Genomic DNA, 20,000 nt, shown 5'->3' with positions numbered 1-20,000 from the left:
CTTCAGGAGTTTACCTCTTCGCTTCTGCAAGTTACTCGTCTGAAATATTTTCTGCGTTGGCTAGCAATGGCGAGGCATTTTATCACCAGGTGATCTGTAGTTTCATCCTCTTCGCCACAAAATCTGCACTCGTCTGTTTCTGGTAAACCCATTCTCTTTAGGTGCTTTCTGAGATGACAATACCCTGTGAGGAATCCAGTAAAAAGCTGTAGCATATTCTTGCTAAGATACAGATACTTCTCAGATGTCACAGTGTTAAAGCTTCCAAGATTCCTCCAGAGTATTTCTCTCTAGGTTTTTGCCTTTTCCTGAACCTTTTTCTCTAGGTACATTTTCCAATATCACAGGAAGGTTCCTGGCTAATAACAGGATGAGTTTGTGCTCCTTTCCTGGCAAGTGTATTGGCCTTTTCATCCTCTCTTATTCGTGAGTGACCTAGAACCCAGGCTATACAGACCTTGACTGTCAGAATGTATCGTTATGTCACATTTCTGATAGTTTCTTTCTAGATTTATATATCCACACATCTTTCGATTGCGAATAAGCTTACTATCTAGATACTAACTAGGGTTGTTCCCATATATTCAACTTCAGACCACCTCTCTATGATGTCCCCATTTGAAGAGACGGATTTCAAAGCTGAAAGTGTGGTAAATGTTTAGCCCCTCTGGCAAGCACCTAATTCTCCATAATTCTGAGGTTCTTCTGCATTAAATCGCATAAAGTGATCTCGATTTTTTCTCTTACCATGAAGATGGTGGCTCACTATGAAATAATGAGGAATCAAGGGGCCTCCCTATGAAAAGCTGAATCGAGAACCTTGGGGAAGATCAGAATTTCCAACATATCAACATATCAGTTGATAGGAACACCAATCATGGCAGCAGAACAAAAAAGATTGAGGAGATAGATAAGATTACCAAAACTGAAGATCATATATGAGTAAACATCTCTGTTGATTTCAGGAGTTTGAAAGACCATATGGCTTATCAGAAGAATTATCCTTTGCTGAGCCCAAATAAAGGAAGTATTTCTTATAGCTTGTCAAAATGGACGCCCCAACAATTTGCTGGGTATACCATGATCAGCAGAGGAAACTGTTATCTTTCCATCGAGGATCAAGATTTTCGAGGTTGTTCACCTTGTTCCAATGCTCAATAACCGTAAAATGATCAAAACATATACTCGTATAGTATTTAAATATGTCATATCCATATTCTGTGTTTCAATGTAAGGGTATTACGGTTATGCAAAAAAAGTTCTTACGTCTTCAAGTACCTGAACCAGAAAATTTAATACTGCTGCATTAATGAGATCCAGAGTGTTGAACTCTAATGGGAAAAAATTTGTTTCATTATATTTAAAACCACTTTTTTTTAAATTCGATAAAAACGTGGATAATTTGTGTACTTGTAATATTATATTGAAGGTAAATGAAAGATAAGAGTTCATATTTTGCACAGAATGAATATTTCAACCGAATATTATTTTTATAATATTATCACAGAAAGAGTTTTCCACATCTTCAGCCTTGTGTGTGGTTACGATTAAAATAAAGAATTGGAATACATTCATTTGTTAGTACTTTTTCTATTATGGCAACTTCACATGAACCAAAATCAAATAAAGAAAAAGTGGTTTTAGAGTTACTGTGTAAAATTCCCTTTTAATTTGTTCCACCTTGTACCTAGGAATAAATAAGTTGAGGATCTTTTTGCTTTCTTGAAATAATTCTTAAAGATCACCATTCAATTATGAAACATCTAGAATATTCAGTAGATGACTGAGAGCCATTCATCGTGATGCATTAGCACTTCCCATCCTTTTTTTTATTCGGCAGATCCTAGAATTGATCTCTCAGAAACAAACAAGGTCGCAAAAAATTAATTTGTTTTGTCTCGAACTATTCCTACCAACCAATTGGGAATTAACCATCTCAACTATCATCTTCTGCTGATTTGATCACCTGTTTATTACCTGTGGCTTTTTTTTTGGGTTTATATATAGGATCATAAGTCGTCATTCAATTTTTCAATGTCACTGAATGACCACTACACTCAATTACCATTGAAAATTAACTTGAGTATTTTCAATATCTACCTTTTATACCGATGAGCAAATGCCAATATTTGCATACCTCTTAACAGATAAATTATTCGGCTAGAATGTAATTTTTTTGATACATATATTATCGGTCAAACCCAATCTGACGGAAACGTTTTCAACACCTTTCCTTGAAATATAAATCATATCGTGCTCTAGATATATTTCACGGTGAATAGACGAGAAGGTTGAAATTTTTGGTTATCCACGATAACTTTCATCAGACAAAAAATGGAGAGAATTAAATTCTAGAACAAGATTACTGCTTATGAATCTGAACTGGATATATACAGAGTGTTCGAGAATTCTTTTTTGGAAATGGAATACCCATTACTTGTTTTTTTGTTTCGTTCATATTATATTTTCCATTAATTCGGAAAATATACTTAACAGGTTCTTGAAATAAAGGTATTCCTTGAAAGTTTCAATATTTATAGAGAGTGAGTCGTTCAAATATAATATTTTAACCGTAGATTATTGAGGTCGAAAGTAACACTTTGTTCCTATACAATTTTTTCTGATTCGGCCCTGATAAAAAGATATAGCCATTTCAAGTTTTCATAATGAGCTATGTGATTCCTGGACAAACAATTACTCTCAGAATAACTAGCTAAATCTGTGACCCTTTACATCTGTGGATCTTTTAAACAGAGTTGTATTCAGCCAAATTACCCAATTTTTCAAATTTCATAGATAGTTATTAATTTTTGAACATCAAAGTACTCGAGAACTTCGCATTATACAAGAAAATATGAAGAATACTCTTTTATTTCACAAAACGTTTCAAATATTCATTAGATAGCTTTCAACTTTGTTTCAAGGGCTGGGTTCTTTGAATTTTATGAGAAATCTGGAAGACGTGGGTGATATCTTGTGTTCGAGAAAGATTAATCAAATAAATTAAAAACTATATTCCGAAATTCATTTCTCTCGAAAAAACCGTTTGTGAGATAGAACTAAAAATACTTTTTTTATGATTTTTCAACAGCCTGTATCTTTTAAACCGAGCCGATTCGGAAAAAATGGTAAAGGAAAAAGTGTTTCTTTTGACCTCAAAAATCTACTGTTAAAATATTTATACGAGTCAAAGACTCACCCTGTATAAAAATCGAATTTTCAGATGATAGTGGTATAAATCAATAAAATAAAATGGACGATAAACAGCAAACATTTAGTAATTTTCAAATCATTTCATTATTGGGGATTTTCTCATTATATTTCCTCTCACAGAATTCCTTCAATAGGCTCTTGTAATCTGTGCTTCGCTTTGGACCATCTATAAAGTGGTTGAGCCTTGTCAACTTCAAATATTGGTTGATCCTTGTTATCCAGCCATAAAACAGTATTTCTGAAAAAAGAGAGGAGTTTCACAAGAAAATTGAAAGTTCACATATATTATCTATATTGAAAGTAATGCAAGATATCTTTAGAATTCGAGACATCCAAGAATCTCCAACTGATTCACCATCAGTAGTGTATTTTTTTGGGATCTAATGACGTAATAATTATTCCCGGATGTACTTCCTTAGCTGGGACATCACATGGTCATTGAGAATTGAGAACAAATGGTTCATGGTTCAAATGAAAGTTAGCTCTAAAGCTGAGTCAACTGGGGTTGACGAATTACCATATAACAATATGAGTTCAAATTACCTGATCCACGTTTCATTCATAGCAATGGTATTGAGATATTTATTAACGGTACTTTTTTTCTCCAATCTGGTACGTCGCTGTTTAGCCAGTTCTTCAATCCTTGCATATCGGGCAATTAGAGATTTATGTTCTTCTTTCACAGACACAATATCGAATATACTATCACTCGTGAACATATCGACCTCTTTCTGCAGATCTGTTTGAAACATATTGATAATAAATAATGAAAATTAATTAAGATGCATACCACCTGCTGATATGAACATCAGCAAGTCTGATCTGAATTGAACTTGCCAATTTGCCATCGTCAGAGAACGTTCCACCGAAGAAGAGCAGATGCTGACCATGGTTTCGGTCTCATTCGACTTCGTCAGAGCAACACAGCTCCTTCTCCGATAGAAAAGGCTTGGAACCCCAATTAAACACCAGTAGTAGCTTCCGAGTATTATCAACTATGATAAACGATGATGAAATGGCTAGTTCGATTCAGGTCGTAACACTTGTTGATACTGAATGTCACTGAATATATATAGCTTATCATACTGCTCAATAGGAATATCATACCTTCGATTTGAGCCCAATGAGATTTTATGTCGTTTTCTATCACCGTTTGCTGTGCCAGAAGTTTCCTCAGAGTCTCTAAACTCTTTCCCAAATCCTGATTCAACATCAACGTCTCTATTTCACCCATCCAAAAGTTGATACATTTAATAGCAAGGATATGTTCGTATTGCTTTGAGACTTCTTCGAATTTTTCGCTTGTTTCTTTGGTTTTCTGCTGCAGAAAATCCCACTGACTGGATATATTTTCCAATCGTTTTCGAACCGCTGCCTGCAGCTTTTCAGTTTTCTCATTTTCCATCAGCTCATACCCATTGTCTAGTACATTCTCGATGCGTTTCTTGTTGGCATCGATTTCTGCTTGGAATGCCTGAAAATTTCATGAAATTCTTGAATTATCGATAGTTAAAATGATTTAGCAATTGATGGAGATTGTTGCCAAAATGTTATTGTTATTATTTGAACTGGCGTCGTTGTGACTTGGTTAGCCTTTCGGGAGCTGCGACCATGTAGATCTTTTGTTCTCTACCCTACTCATATATAGAGACCCAAGGAGGTCGTCAATGGTGTTGATAAAACCGACCACATCCTTAGGGGGAGTATCCAGGACCAGTTTCCCCATATAAATGGTTCTTAGGCCAGCCAGCTCTGGACACTTGCATACCATGTGTTCAGCTGTTTCTGCCTCTGATCAGCAGAGCCTACAAATCTCATTTGCTCTCTCCCATATGGTACAAATGATATTTGTACCGAGAGTGCCCTGTCAGCAGTCCCACCATCACCCAAAGCTCAGCTCGTGACAGCTTTAGCAGCTTTCTGTTGTAGGTCGGTGAAATCATCATCCTTCCTTTGACTGAGTAAGTCCAGGAGTGTTTCTCCAGAGGGTTATTCAGTTGTTCAACTACCATTGTTGGATCGCTGCCTACATTGGTATTTTTCAAGCCCACAGGAAGGCTCAGGTCCAGCAGGTGTTAACCTTGATGCTTTTTTTGCAAGTTCATCGATTTTTTCATTTCCTTCAACACCATAATGCCTTGGTACCCATACTTGAGTCACTTTATTGTCTCTTGCCAAAATATTAAGCATTTTCTAGTAGATTCTGGAACTTGTCAAATACAAAACCCCTTATGCAAGACACTGTAAGCTTTATTATCTCGATGTTTCTGTTGATGTATGTTTATGCCGGTTGATCTTAATGGTTTACCATCTTTTTAAAGTATATTGATAAGCAACAGAAAGATATCAGAGCCAAAAGGATCTTCCAACATTTAATAAGCCTTAGCGGTTCATGTAGAAGTGCCATATTGATAGGAATTTTTTTCTACACTCCATTGATATCCATGTTTAGGTTTTAACTGCCAGATAATGATACATACCTTGAATTTCACTAATTTTGACTTAATATTGACTGGGTCCCTGTAGGTTTCTTGAAGTGCTTGCTGGATTTTTTCGTCGATCCAATTCTCTATGTCTGCTGCCTCCAGTGAAAATTGTTTTATTGTTTGAGTTTCCCTCAGCTCTGAACGTTTTGTGGAATGGGCATCTTTGAAATTCTTCCAGTGCGAAATAACTTCATTGCACTTATCCATAATCCTTTCTGTATCGTCCTGACAGTAGGTGACTAGTTTATGTGCTGATTCTTCGAGAGCTAGAACTTCTTTTTGCTGTGAATAATATATGGAATGTTGAGAGTGAAGATTCAATATAGGAACCTTAAAAACTGAACAAAGAATAACTCTCTGATAAAGTGATTGGTGGTGATTGTTTGACTGGTAACTAAATTAGATGACCTCTTTCACTTACTTTCTTCAAGATGAATTCTTCAAGTTTTTTATGGATCTTGACGAGTTTTTCGTTATCTCCAGAAGTATTGAGCATTTTTTCTTTATCTTTCAACCAACAGTCCATCTTTTCACATTTTCCTAGGAAAGCGTTAACTTGAAGATTCTGTTGCAAGAAAATTTGTCGGGAAATTTTTTTTTGCTGCAATATTTCGAAGTCTAGCCTTAGTAATTCCAGTTTGTTTTCGATAACATTCCTCATGTTTCTATTGTAATTCAAGAGCATTTCTCCAAACTTTTGCACTGTTTTGACTCTGATTTCATTTTTTTCTACTTCCGATACGTCCCTCTGAAATAAAATTATATATTGCACGAAATATTGCTTAATATGATAATCAATGCTGAATTAATGAACCTGTAATTGTGTCGATGTTTGCCTATTGAAAGAATCATAAACAAATAATGTACCTAATTTTACTTACCTCGAAGCTATTCATAAGAAGTACTGCACTTTGAAAATCATTTGTTTTGTTCTCATTGCTGAAAACAAGCATCATTTTATTTATCCATGACATTAAACTTTCATAATCTGCAAAAAATTTTTGCAGATCGTAAGAATCAAGGAGGTTCTGTTTCCTGAATGTTGCTTTTGTAGAAACTTTTTCCCATTTCTCACTGATCCTTGTTTGCATGGCGACTATTTCATTGGCAGTTTCAGAATACTTTTCTATGAGAATCCTGGCAGTCCTGTCCAAATGGCTTATCTGAAATTCATACAGCTAAATGTTATTTTAATAAAATCAGTTACTTTATTTTCTATCATCTTTCTTATGACATGTTACAATCTAGGTATGCATTTTGGTATCAATATGAAGTGTTGGTTCAGGGTATAAAATGGTCAAACTATCCTCAACTGCAATACTTATTGCAAACACTACTCACTTTATCGTCTAGCGCATCTAAATCACGTTCCAACCCTTCATGCTTTCTCAATAACGTTCTCACGGTCTTCAAACTGTCACCACAATCATCATTATCGAGCTGTTTATCTTTCTCGAGCATCCAATCTTCAACATCATATATATCCCTATAGAATCTTTGTAGCTCATGAGCAGTGCTTAACTGTAGATCCCTCTTTTTAGCTAATTCCTGAAGATTTTTCATTCTGGATTTCAATTCCTGTAAAATAATATGGTATGCGAAAGATTCAGATGAAAGTCAGCTTAGCCTTACCTCTGTAATGCTCAGGAGAGTATCCGCTAGCTCTCCTCCTTGGAGTGAAGGGTGTAATTTTTCTGTCTTCGTTAAAATCCCTATGAGATTGATCTTTTTCTCTGCCAGATCTGATTGGAAATCATCAAATGCTCTCTGCAAAACTTCCACTTGTGCAATATCTTCTCCGACGTTTTCCTCTTGAGCATATGCTTCTTTTACTGAAACATAAAGGAACTTGAGTCACTCGTTGATTTGCCTTATGCCTTGTCTCACTCTCAATCCATAACTTTAACTGTGAAGCTTCCCTCAAAATAGTGAAAGCTTCATGGGTGTTTACCAAATTTCTTCTTCGTATTTCTGCAAGCTTCATCACATTATTATATAGTTTTTGCAAATCAGCCTGCCTCTTCAGAACAGGGCAACCAGAATCTGAATATATCGAATCTGCACTGTCCCTATCCGAATAATCTCCAGACAAGTATTTTTGATGATCTTGTTGATTGATTCCACACCAAATCTGAAAGAGCAAGTTTCTGAACCTTTCTCTCGAAACATTTCGAATTGTCTTCACCTGATCGGAGGGTTTGACCAACGTTTGGGCGTCACTATTTATGAACGACAGTTTGTTAGGTATTCCTGCTATGAGATTCTCAACTATAACTACAGATTCCCCCTGATATACTGAAGATCCAGGTGGAGGCGTTTGCTTGAATGAAAGAATACAAGATCAAAAAAAGTCCCAATGAATTGAAATGTTCAGTCAGTCGATGAGATATGTCAGGGAGGCCAGAAATTAATGGTGTAGTTTATAGATTTGAGGCGGGTTACATTGCACCAAGACTTATGGTCTTGGCCATCAGGTCAACAGAGCTTTTCTAGCCATTACTCAGTCTACATCTAACCCTCAAGTCCTAATGAACTTCAGTATAGGTTTTACCTCACTCACAAGTGAGGTCCAGAGCATTTTTGCGTTGGTTACCAGTGGCGAGACATTCCGTCTCCAGGTGCCCCAGAGGTTCTTTCTCCTCCCCACAGAATCTGCACTCGACGCTTTCTGCTATATCCATTCTCATAAGGTGCTTCCTGTGGCGGAAATGTCCTATAAGGGGGCATATTCTTGCCCAGATCTAGACACATCTTGGATCTAGCAATATTAAAGTTTTTGGGATGATCCAACCCAGGAAGATTCCACCAGTGTGTTTTTCCCTCAGTTTTTTCCTTGTCTTCTGCCTGAAAGATTATTGTACAGCAGCCTAGCTAAAGTGAGCATCTGGTGCAAGTTCCTGTCGAGGTTTTAGGATCATTTGTGTACTATTTGAAGGTATTCTTTTCGAAAATTGGGATTGAGAGCTACCTTTCCCAGTCTCCTTTTTTAAGTAGCATCGTAGTGAAGGGACATTTCTCGATGTTGGTTTCTTTATCATCTCGTCACATAAGAGCAAACTCTCTGATTCCCAATTCTCTCGTTGCTGGTACCTTCCTTGAATAGCCTTAGGATGTCCTCATGGGCTAGTCTGTCTATCACAAGATGCTGAAGTGCGAGATCAGTACTGATCTCACAGGTTGGGCACTCTGTATAAACCCACCAGAAGCATTCAAGAGTGATGCGATGCCTCTAGGACAGAAAGGCTTTAAATGGCAAAACGAATGGGTCTGGCTTGAGCTCGAAGAGTTGGGACTGATTGCACTAACAGAAACTACCATCAAAAATTTTATATCATTGAAAACTTTGTCTCTCAAGCCATCTGTTTGAGAGGTTACTTACTTTACAATTTTCTGCTTGTTCCTGCAATTCCTCAATTTTCTTGCCAAACGCTCTTAAATCGTCAAAAATTACATCGTGTCTCCTCAGAAGCGAAGCAGATGAATCTTCGTCGAATCCAAAATAATTGTTTTTCATAATAGAAAGGTTTTCTATCAATACTGCTTCGTCCAATTCGGCTTCAGCATAGTAGTTGTAGATCCTTCGGGCCTCTTCTAATTTGAATTCGAACTGGAAATTCGATCGAAAATAAGTTAGAAAAGCAAAATAGTTGAAACTTAGGTTGATCTCGTCTATCCGGAGTGACTACCAAGATGGAGAAGCAGCTGAACAAGTGGTCCTTCATCAGAAGAGAATGAAGAAACATCAATAGAGAAAGAAGCTGTCAGAGAAAGACAAAACCGTCGTCGATGAATAGAAGAAGATGCCACAAGGCCTCCAGAAGGGGATTTTGCTTGAGTTTGTCAAGGAGAAAGCTCCAGGACTGGTATATAGAGCATGAAGAAGAAGAAGAATTGTCCCTAATAGAATCTTCAGATAGTTCCTCCTCTTGATAGTCATTCCCGATGGACGTTCTCATCCTGAGTCGTAGGAGCTCACTTGCTCAAATTCAAAAGAGTACCTGTTCATATTTTTCCTTCAGTTGACGCCATGTATCTAGTAAAATTCTCATTCTTACACGGATCTCATGGCTGTCATAATGATTGGTTGTGATCATTTGAATCGCCGCTTTTTTCATGTTTTTTATTTCTTTTTCACGGATGTCCATCTGGACACTGTTTATTTTGTACTTTGACGTCAATTTATGCACATCGAGTAGGCCCAACTCTGCAAAAACAATTATAGATTTCAAACAGTAGGGAAATCAACGACTTACGTATATGTATGACACTCATGCTAGATATTTTTTCTTTCATCCATGACACTTGATCTTCAATCTCCATGTAAAGTACACCAGCTTTCCGAGCTTCTTTAATGGTACGCAACTTCCTTTCGGTATTGAAAGTAAGACCTCTGTATCTTCCAGTTAACCTTCTAATTTTCTTCGCAATATTTCTAGAGTTCTCATGGCGCATCCGTAGTAGTTTGTTCCCAGTTATCTGCATATTGTGGATAGGTCTTTGAATAGCCTTAACTTCGCGATGGAGCTCCTCAAGGTTTATCTCCACCCTCAACACACTGGAAATTTCCTCATCATGGAAAACATATTGATTCTCGAGTCTCTCTTCACATTCGGTCAGATCAATCTCCACTTTTGTTGTAATCAGTAGAAACATTTGGGCCTCGAAGATCCGATCCAGTATTTGTGTTTTGTCGTGCGTTTCAAAGGACAATGAATTCCAGGCATCGACAATACCTTTCACACGTTTTTCGACTGCACCTGAATATGGAAAGGTATTTTATGAATTTTATAGGAAAAATTGAAAGATGAGAAATTGAAAGTCTCAGTAAAGGTAGCACTAGGTCCTCCAGGAGCTCGTCTAGAATATTCTACTTTTCGAGGCATACTTTCTATCAGACAATTCATAAAATTTTGGGACAATTGGTCCAAATATGCAACAAAGCGTTAGGAAGCTGCTCCAGATTGTTAATTGGTTGTTCTAGGGAGAATAGTTACCTAGGAATTTTTAGCCAAACTTCTGTCTGAGTCTATAAGAAAGGAGTTTTGGCAACCTTTATTGATTGAGTTATTAATTCTTACATGCAGCATAATGTCCTGCCTCGATCATTTTCTTTTTTCTCTCCACAAGTGCATGAATTATTTTACTATAATCAGTGAACTCATTCACGAATAAATTATGGGATGCTATACTTCTACTGATGATGCTTCCATCCATATAACTATCATTGTACAGTATTTTGAGTTTTTCAATGATCCATCTCTCCACATCATAACAGTCAGAGAAGAACAGTTGCAACTTCATCGCGTCTTTCAAGAATTTATAGTTTTTTTCCTTTTGTAACTCCAGTGATTTCAATTTAGATTTGAACTGGAAAAATGGATTTCTGGGTCAGTGTATAGAAATTACTTTTTGTTCTGGTATGTGAAGAGAACATATCAATGCTGGCTTTTAAATGTTGTAATCCGCACTTACCTCTTCTCGTTTTTTCAGTAAATTATCTGCCTCAGCTTTAAATTCCATTGGTAGTTCAATTTTGCTTCGAATGATAGATTCGACTCTCCATTTCTCGTTTTTGAAAATTTGTTCGAACTCTTCATGCCTCTCTATTGCCTCTTGCACGTCATCAACGGTGGTGAGGAGATCCTCATCTAGAACCAGGAAGGCTTCTTTTTGCGCCAACCAGTTATCTGCTGCATCGCAGTCGTGGTCAAGCATTTGAAGTCCAAGAAGCAATCCGAACCTTTGTTCTTGTGATTCCAGAAGATCTACATAAAAGTTCTTTTACGCTAAGGAAGCTGACATTTTAATTGGTAATTTTTCAATGAATAAAGACTACCAAATACTCTATCTCTATTAAGAACCTATTCTAGCCATGCTAAACGTTAAACAGTAATAAACAACCAAAAATAATTCAGAAGCATAACACCCATCGATTTAAATATCAACGAATGTTAGAAGCATGGAATTCAATTAAGGTCCATGGATTCCATGAGGTAGGAATTGTGTTGTTCTGATGATGTACAATAAGAATGAAACCATTGTCAGCATGTACTCTTTCCAGATGAAATGTTGAGTAGTTCGATTTAGATCAAAACATTTTCTGATAATTATATCATTGGGTGTAAGAGATGCATTACATAATTAATTATTGTTTTCCATTTTGATATGACGGTATCATAATTTTGGTCAGAAATAAAGAACCTTGGTTTTCTCATTTACTTTGAAAGGACTTGGTCTATTGGTACATTGAACGAACCTTTCTGGCCAAAGATATATTTGCTGTTAAACACTAAATTGAAGCATGAAAATTTTTGTTTTTCATAATATTTGAGATTGACAGATTGAGGTGTAGCCGAAAGCCACCAGATTACCATTTACTGATTGCCTCCAGTGTTTCAGTTCTTCTAGTTTTTCAGCAATTTCACCTATTCGGTGTTGATCCAACAACAATTGGTTTCCACTTCTACAAATTTCATCTAAATCATCTTCTCTTGATTCTATTATCTTCTTGTAAATCTTGAGCATTTGTAAATTGACTTCGGCGTTATTCACTTTCTCAGTTAGACGTTCCGTGGAAAGGATGGACTTCATTTCACAAAACGCTTGGATTGCACAGTTGATATCGATGAAGAATTTATGCATTTTAGAATGCGCTTTCAATTGTTGCCCTCGTTTCTGAAAGATAAATTGACCGTTAAAGAATATCTTCAGAAATTTGAACTGCTGATCGAAACATTCCCCACCACTGCTTTCATTTCTAGTTCCTGCCATTTTTGTTCAATCGTGCCTTTGTCTACAAGAATCCCCTCAGTGTGAATTCTGTGAATAGTGCATAAAGAGTCGTGTTCTTCTAGGATTTCATCGAGTCTGTTTTCTAGCTCATCAAGAATCCTCTCAGTGCCTTGAATTTTATGCATAATTAATAATCAACATGGTCGACCACAAATATATGAAATGGATATTACCCTCGTATTTTTTCAGGAGAACTAACAGTTCTTCCAAATTTTCTCCGTAATCATTGTTTGAAAAGAAGGCATCTTTCTGAGCCACCCATGCCAGAAACTCATCCACTCTACAGCATAATTTGTGCACCCGAATGAATTCCATCAGTTGGATTCTTTTGCTTGAAACGATGTCTTTGAGTACAGCCCAGCTGTAACTCAACTTCTCTTTTCTCTGGGAAACATTATAGCTTTGCGGAAGCTCATCTTTGATGAAGAAATCAGACGTTGATTTGAGCTCTTCCACCTCGGTTTCCATCCTGAAAACTTTCCTCTCCAGTTGACTAAAATCGTAAATATACTGCTCGATGCTCCCGAGACTCCTGAAGTGGTTTCTGGTGGTCAGAAAATTGGTTTTCTTGTCGATCCATCGTAAAATTTTCTCATAAGTGCGGACGTAGTCCACGTAGTGCTGTTTCGTACGGAGAATTTCTATTTGGTCTGTTAATTTGGCGAGGAGAGTTTGCCATTTCACCTTCATTTCGTCTGAAAGAAACGACATATGATAGCAGCTGACAGAATGCAGTAAAATGGGGAATAATTATTCAAATTATCAATTAAATTAGGTGTCTATTGCTCGAAATTTCAACGATAAGCAATACTGCCTTAAGCGACAACATAATAGGAAAATTAATGAAATAAAGATGTCTGCAAGATGACGAAATGTTTCTTCTGTTACAAAACCTTTAAATCAAGGTATCTAACCCTTCGTTATGTATTTATTTCACTAGAAACCTAGTCTAAACAGCAATAACCTGACCAAAGCAATTAATACCTAGGCTTGCTCAAAACTGAGCCAATTATTTGGTCTTGGTGGTCTTGGACCACCACCGATTTAGCAGCCTTACAGAGGTAAATAAGGACAATGCTGACAAGACATCATAAACATCACATACCAAGAAGGAGTATTCAAAATACTTCTTGGTTGATCGAGGTTAATGAAAATTTAAAGAATGAAAATATTTGGTAGAATTTGAATAAGACAGAAAGTCTTCAGAATATTAATTCGACTGTTTCAAGCAGTTTGAATACGAAACAATTGGAAAAGAAATAAAATTGTATGAATACCATCGATTATTTTTCTAATAAAGAGTTGAGCAGAATTAAAGACTCACGTATTTTTTTGGTTATAGTAGGCGAATTCTTATTGAAGTTTCTTATCATGTCTAATCCTATTTGTTCCAAGTTGATCAGTTCATTTTCACGAGCAGCCACTTCTGCCTCAATATCCTCGTGTTTACAAATTTTTGCCTGAAAAATCATTTCTCTTAGCGACCTCTTTTCAAGTTCAATATCAAATACATAAAATTTCTATCGAACCTAATTAATATTAGTTTTTTGTCGAGAAATTTGTGTAGTTCTGAAACGAAATATAATAGTGAAAGATTTGGTAATAAGTAAGATGATTATATACAAATCAGTGATGTATAGCTCAGTTTCGAGCACAAAGACTCATCTAAAAGTTTCAAATACTACAAATACATACCTGGATGTTATCCAAATCATCAAGATTTTCTTCTGGAATAGCATCAATCAAATCATCTAACAATGATAGGAAATAATCGATTTCTTTTTCGAAGTACAAATATCTTTTCTGTTCTTTCAGAAAGTCTGACCTTATTCTGATTGCTACTTCGAATTTGTCGATTCGAGTGGAAATTCTTTCTCGAATATCTAAAATCTCCTCCACAGAATTGTAGACCATCATTCCTGTTGGAGGATTTCGATCCATTTTTTCCTGAAAATAATAGAGCGCTTCACGTTGCAATTCAGAAATTTTCAGAGAATGAAAAGAATAATATTGGAGGATTCATCAAGAAAATATCCACTAGTTCTGCGTTTTTGATAAGAAACTTCTCAAATTTTACCTGTTCTGTTTTATTCATCTCAGAAATATTATTCATTTTCACAGGTTCATTTTTCCACTTTCAGAAAACAATTCACAACTACACAGTGTTGTTTCACGAAGTTTTGAAGAATATTTCTATGCGGGCAACAAACAACTATACTGATAAGTGTCCCTAAAAAAATTGGGTTGGAATATGGATAATGTGTCCAAATATTTGGTAGATAAAATTTCAGACGTTGAATGATACTTATGATTGGTGGAGGGGTCTCCGATGCATTTATTAAAATAAACCAAACTATAATATAAGAAAAGGATGTCGTACCCACAAAATTAACATTTATTTAGTTAATAAAACCATGGAAATCGACAAAGATTTTTTTTGAAAAAAGTGTCAGCAAAGATTCCAAGCTTCAAAATAATATCGACGATTGTTGAACAGCTAATATATTTATATGAATTAATACATTTTTGAAATCTTTCTGGAATTGTTCGATCAATTTTTCGCTCAAGAAAAATGAAGAAATTCACCTGTTAAGTTAAACGTCATGTGCTTCAAGAGATACCCAATTACCAGTGACAAAATATTTTCTGTAAAAGAGCTCCATCCTTTATTTCCATTCATCAAAAAAATTTACCAGTTGTTGAAAATCCATCACGATATTTTTTATGTTTGTTTCGTACAGTAAGGTCCATGGAAAACTGTTTTTTATGTAACTCAATTTAGCTTCTTGGTAAATATTGATTCTACAGTTGAAATTGTTACTAGTGATGATTTCAGCGGACTTTGGTAAAACAAAAAATAAGCCAACCAAGCATTGCAGGAGTTGATGATTAAAAAAATAAGTAATAAAAGCTCAGACAGCAGCATTCCACTAATGATATTTCCGTTCAAAACTTCATTTTCCAAGAACTTCAAGAGCAGAGTTATTTTTCGTGTAGTCTTTTATTTCTAATTACGATATATACGTGCTGAAAACCTTGTGCTCGTTTCAAAGTTTGTTTTCCCACCATATAAATGATTCAGAGAAGATTCTAGGTACTCGTTTTTGGAGCAATCAAAATTGAACATTTAACTTCCATATTTTCTTTATTTCTGCAAATTTTTCAGGACACAATAAAATTGAAATCTGTCTCAAATTCACATTTTGAGCACCTATATAATATATACGGATTTCATGAAGCCGAAATGTCCCTTTTTCAGGAAAACAACCTTCTGTTGCTAAGGTGTTCGAGTAGTCTCTCATGTTGGAGAATAAGTTCCAAGGTTATCATCTAATTAACTTATTTCTGATACCCGAATGGAAAAAAGGACGTTCAATTCATACTGATATTGAACCTCAACAAAAACGTTACGAATCTTGAATGAAACTCTTGCATTCCAAAGTTAATAAGACTTAAAAACGGGTTCATACTCCAGGATGGCAATGAAAACTGAGAAGGATGCTGTATTGATTTCCTAGTAGCAAGCGTTGCAAAATGGCGAATGCGTCGGTCACAAAATTCCCTATTTGCTGATTTCCACAATAACACACGTGGAAGTGTCTCATGAGCCTTGAACTAATGTAGGTTTTTGAGGGTTCAGAAAACCCTATGAGCTGAAGAGAAGATCTTAGACTTTCAGTGGATCTTCCTAGGAATTCGAAATCCCATCTGAATAGAGGCCCAGAAAATCAATATGATACGTAAGCGAAGACGTGTAAATAAAGGAAAGTTCACGCCAGATTATTGGAATAGCTTGTCTTCAAAAGTAATTTCCAAAGTACCTGTATTTTTGTCTTCAATGGAAACCAAATTAATATGCTTGGTCTACGAAATCTGAGATACTCGTATGAAATTTCTCAATAAGAAATAAGATTTAAACGTATGTACTTATATCTTTAATATATCCTTTCTCAAGTACAGGCAAATGATTTGAGAATGGTTGTTGGAGGATATTTCTGGTTATTCAAAAAATCTTATTACCCTAATTTAGGTTCTTTATATTATATCTGGCCAAAATATTTTCGATAATTTCAATTACTCGTAGTATTCAGGCAGTGGAAGACAGGGTAAAATCAACAGCTAAAACATTTCTTCTGAAACAATTTATTCACCAGTAAAGTACAAGTTAAACATAACAATATATTCTGCCTATATAGGTGTTTTCATATAGGCTTATTAAATTTTGCTGTTTTGTTGACATCACAGTCCTATCTGTTCGTTTTTGTTTACATTAAACTGAACATTCTTATGAATGAAACGGCTCTTCCTGAAATTTCTCAAGATACTGCAATCTTTGCTACCTTAAATTCGAATTGATTAATTATCTACAAGTTATTAGGTGATTCGGATGACAGGAAGGCAATGTAATATATCGAAAATAGGAACACCTCTCTCAGACACTGAATCATCTCTCTTGTACTCAGTTTTGATATTTCATTTTGAAACACCGTTTAGTAATAAATATAAATTTTTATGGTCTCCTAAACGTGTGGATCTAAGTAAAATTCCATCTGAATATGAGCATCCAAACGATTGTGAATGAATAATTTTTTGTTGACTGAAAATTTGTTTTAATTTTTCGAAATTCATTCTATGAGTTAAGTACCAATAACAATATTAAATAGTAATAGGAAAATGTTCATTGGAAGGGAACTGTTCAAGAAATTGTTCATATATTGTTTATATAAGAAGTTTATCAATGGAATGTTTGGTTTTCGAAGCCAATTATCTAATAATGAATTCAGAATGAATATGATAGGATGAATATAATTAATTCATATTATTTAGACCTAAATATTCACATTCACCAGAATAACATTTTTGAAAACTGTTAGACTAAACTACGTTATAAGAATTATTTATAAATTTGTACTTTAATATCTGAATATTTCCTGTTAAATAGCTACAGATATTTTTCAAAGTATAAGCAGATAGGCATGCAGAATAACATTAATAATTTTCAAGAATCGTTGTTACTTTATCTAGTACGTAGTTAAAGATCACAGTATCTAGATTCATCTATAAAATGATTACCTGATGTCAGCGATATAAAGCTAAGGATTGAACTTTATATGTAATAATTTGAAGGCTGTGGACAATGTTTATTTATTGATCAGTTCAACATGTGTCCAATTATTTGGTGTGTACTTCGCACTGCGCACAAAACATTCTTCCTTTATTCATTCACATTTTCAGTATCTGATTATGTCTACAATATTAAAGATATGCCATATTATCGTACTCTACCTTAGAAAATGTGCTAGAGATACTGAAAATATGCGAAAATTTGCACTTGATATTGCACTGCTATGCTATCGTATCAGAGAAATATATCTAATTATAATACATGCTAACACCCATTATATCATCGTTTATAAAAAAGTATATATCTATATCTAAATCCAATACAAAAACACTATCAAAAACGTCAGCAAAATTTTTTATCCTACCAAAAATAGTTATTCGTTTCAAATGAAACAAACCAAAAGCTGTTAGGGTGGATTTATACAGCCGTGAAAAATGGGAATAAACATTGCAGTGAAAGATCAAAGAATTTAACGGTCTTCATACTAGCTGTATAAAAGGTTTAAGGAATTTGTCCACCATATACTATCCCTTCTAATTTTATTTTACGTGCTGTATAAAATCACACTTGAACGAACAATAATTATTGTCTTAAGACATCAATATTGAAAAAATGCAGCACGAAAAACCCCCTGTTCGAATTCAAAACTCAAAAACCATTTGAACGTGTTAAAAATTAATTATGTTCCTTTCACTTTTTGGTTTTCTCGTTTTGAATCGTCAGAAATTAAAAAAAATACATTAACGAACAATTATAGGCAATGTTGTTATCCAGTATTATTGCAAGTATACACATAGAGTGTGAAGAAATTATTGAACATATGCCAGTGCAATACCGAGTGGTAATTTATTGTACCGTCTGAAATAATGTTTCTGAAGGCTTTAGCACTTGAAAGAGAAAATAATTACATATCTGGAAATCTGAACAAAATTTCCAGCAAGTGCGATTTGTAGTCAATTAACGAAGAAGTGATTCGTATGTTTTCAAATAATTGAAAACATTCACGGTTAACAGCTGGTAAAAATGTCCAACGGAAATCGCTAGCGATTCCATGTTATGGTAACAAAATTTAATAAGCATTCACAAAAAAAAAACATCGCGATCGAGCGTGAGAAAATATAAGCTTTCTTTTAGAACCATTTACTTTCCACCAAATTTGTTGCTTATGCCACCGAAGCCTTTACCGAATATATTTCCTACACGATTACTCAGAATGTTTCCTATATTTGCAACATAATTTCCATCTTCACCCCCTAAATTTTCTAGTACTGGTACTTTTGGTCTCGATCTGCCATCTCCCTCTTCATTATATACATCACCCCTGAAAGTACAAGAAAATTAACATTTTTCACGGTTTTTCTACCCTTGCGAAGAACTAACCCATCCACTTGATTCATTGTAAGGGCACAAGTTGCCTCCTCAGTTTGCATTCTCTGGGAGACGGTTTGGTAAGCTTTCGAATTAAGTTTGTCTTCCATCACACCTTGCAGTTCGAAGTCTGAGTATAATTTCTGGAAATATAGAGGTGATGTTAACTCAAAGCAAGGAAACGACAATATTATTGGCCAATCTTGATACATACCCTCACAATATGAGCAAGGCAGGCACATTGAAATGGATGCAAGGTATGATCCAACCTCTCCGATAACCAATTGCACAGCATTGTTATCTGGCCGGTATACCACTGTTCAAAAAAAGTCAGAATCCACAACTCGTCCGTAACCTTCCCCCGTATCTGGTCCATGCAATTCAGCGTGAAGTTGACGTACCCTTGGCCTACGTCTTTACCAGAACCGTGCATATTCTGTAATACCGGCTAACTTGAAAACTTCGCAAGTACTATTCAACTTCAACTTACTGTGAAAGCTATTATGTGTCCCAAGAAACTTCCCTCGTCGTAGCGGGATAGTTTGTTCAGCGTTCCCTCCAAAACTGTCAGCAGCTTACTCACCAGACCCTGGTTCATATTCGCCAAAGTCTTATCGATTTGGTCGTCGATTTTCTGGTGGTATTTGTGCTGAAAATAAGAGAAATATGCTTATATCTGATATTTGTTTTAGTTTATATATTTTATAGTTTGGTGACATTCTACTGCGACCTTAAGGTCTATATTCTGCCCCCATCAGAGCTGTTCTAACAACTGCGCCATCTAACCATCTACAGTTTGCCCTCCAGCTCCAGAGTTCCAATGAACTCCAGGAGCTGAGGGGGATTCAAGGAGGCTTAGTCCTTATTCGTTCTGTAATCTTCTCGCCTTTTCTAAGGCGACAATGTCCAGTGGGGAGGCATAGCTTATTCAGGCTCAGATCCAAATACTTCTTGAATCTTCCAGTTTCAAAATCCCGAAGGAACTTTGATCCATTCCTGGAAGATTCTCCTAGAGA

At 35.6% G+C, this 20,000-nt stretch overlaps 2 protein-coding genes across 24 annotated transcripts in view; both read right to left on the bottom strand.

Annotated features, from left to right (window-relative positions):
* Window positions 1-3,232: 3,232 nt before the first annotated feature.
* LOC123321565 (spectrin alpha chain-like) lies at window positions 3,233-14,724 on the bottom strand. Its single transcript, XM_044909232.1, has 21 exons — window positions 14,569-14,724; window positions 14,187-14,438; window positions 13,816-13,951; window positions 12,665-13,186; window positions 12,443-12,600; window positions 12,071-12,374; window positions 11,172-11,464; window positions 10,778-11,066; window positions 9,953-10,456; window positions 9,698-9,903; window positions 9,079-9,306; window positions 7,885-8,019; window positions 7,587-7,830; window positions 7,332-7,531; window positions 7,041-7,277; window positions 6,581-6,862; window positions 6,121-6,447; window positions 5,694-5,981; window positions 4,321-4,687; window positions 3,757-3,952; window positions 3,233-3,451 (listed from the first exon to the last, which is right to left on the bottom strand). Exons 1-21 carry the CDS (start codon window positions 14,602-14,604, stop codon window positions 3,328-3,330), a joined length of 5,328 nt encoding a protein of 1,775 aa, XP_044765167.1. The 5' UTR covers window positions 14,605-14,724; the 3' UTR covers window positions 3,233-3,327.
* Window positions 14,725-16,618: 1,894 nt separating this feature from the next.
* The window catches only part of LOC123321353 (calcium-dependent secretion activator), a 98,238-nt gene continuing 94,856 nt past the window's right edge, over window positions 16,619-20,000 (bottom strand). For 17 of the 23 annotated variants that reach the window (XM_044908863.1, XM_044908876.1, XM_044908856.1 and 14 more), the window contains 4 exons: window positions 19,475-19,633; window positions 19,199-19,432; window positions 18,997-19,127; window positions 16,619-18,937 (listed from right to left, as the gene is read on the bottom strand). In XM_044908863.1, coding sequence (XP_044764798.1) covers window positions 18,757-18,937; window positions 18,997-19,127; window positions 19,199-19,432; window positions 19,475-19,633 — 705 coding nt within the window. In that variant the 3' untranslated portion in view covers window positions 16,619-18,756. The remainder of the gene's footprint in view (window positions 18,938-18,996; window positions 19,128-19,198; window positions 19,433-19,474; window positions 19,634-20,000) is intronic. The other 6 variants (XM_044908864.1, XM_044908866.1, XM_044908879.1 and 3 more) reach the window with 1 other exon arrangement.

Source organism: Coccinella septempunctata, chromosome X (assembly GCF_907165205.1).
Source record: "Coccinella septempunctata chromosome X, icCocSept1.1, whole genome shotgun sequence".
Taxonomy (NCBI): domain Eukaryota; kingdom Metazoa; phylum Arthropoda; class Insecta; order Coleoptera; family Coccinellidae; genus Coccinella; species Coccinella septempunctata.
This window is presented reverse-complemented; position numbering and strand designations above follow the sequence as displayed.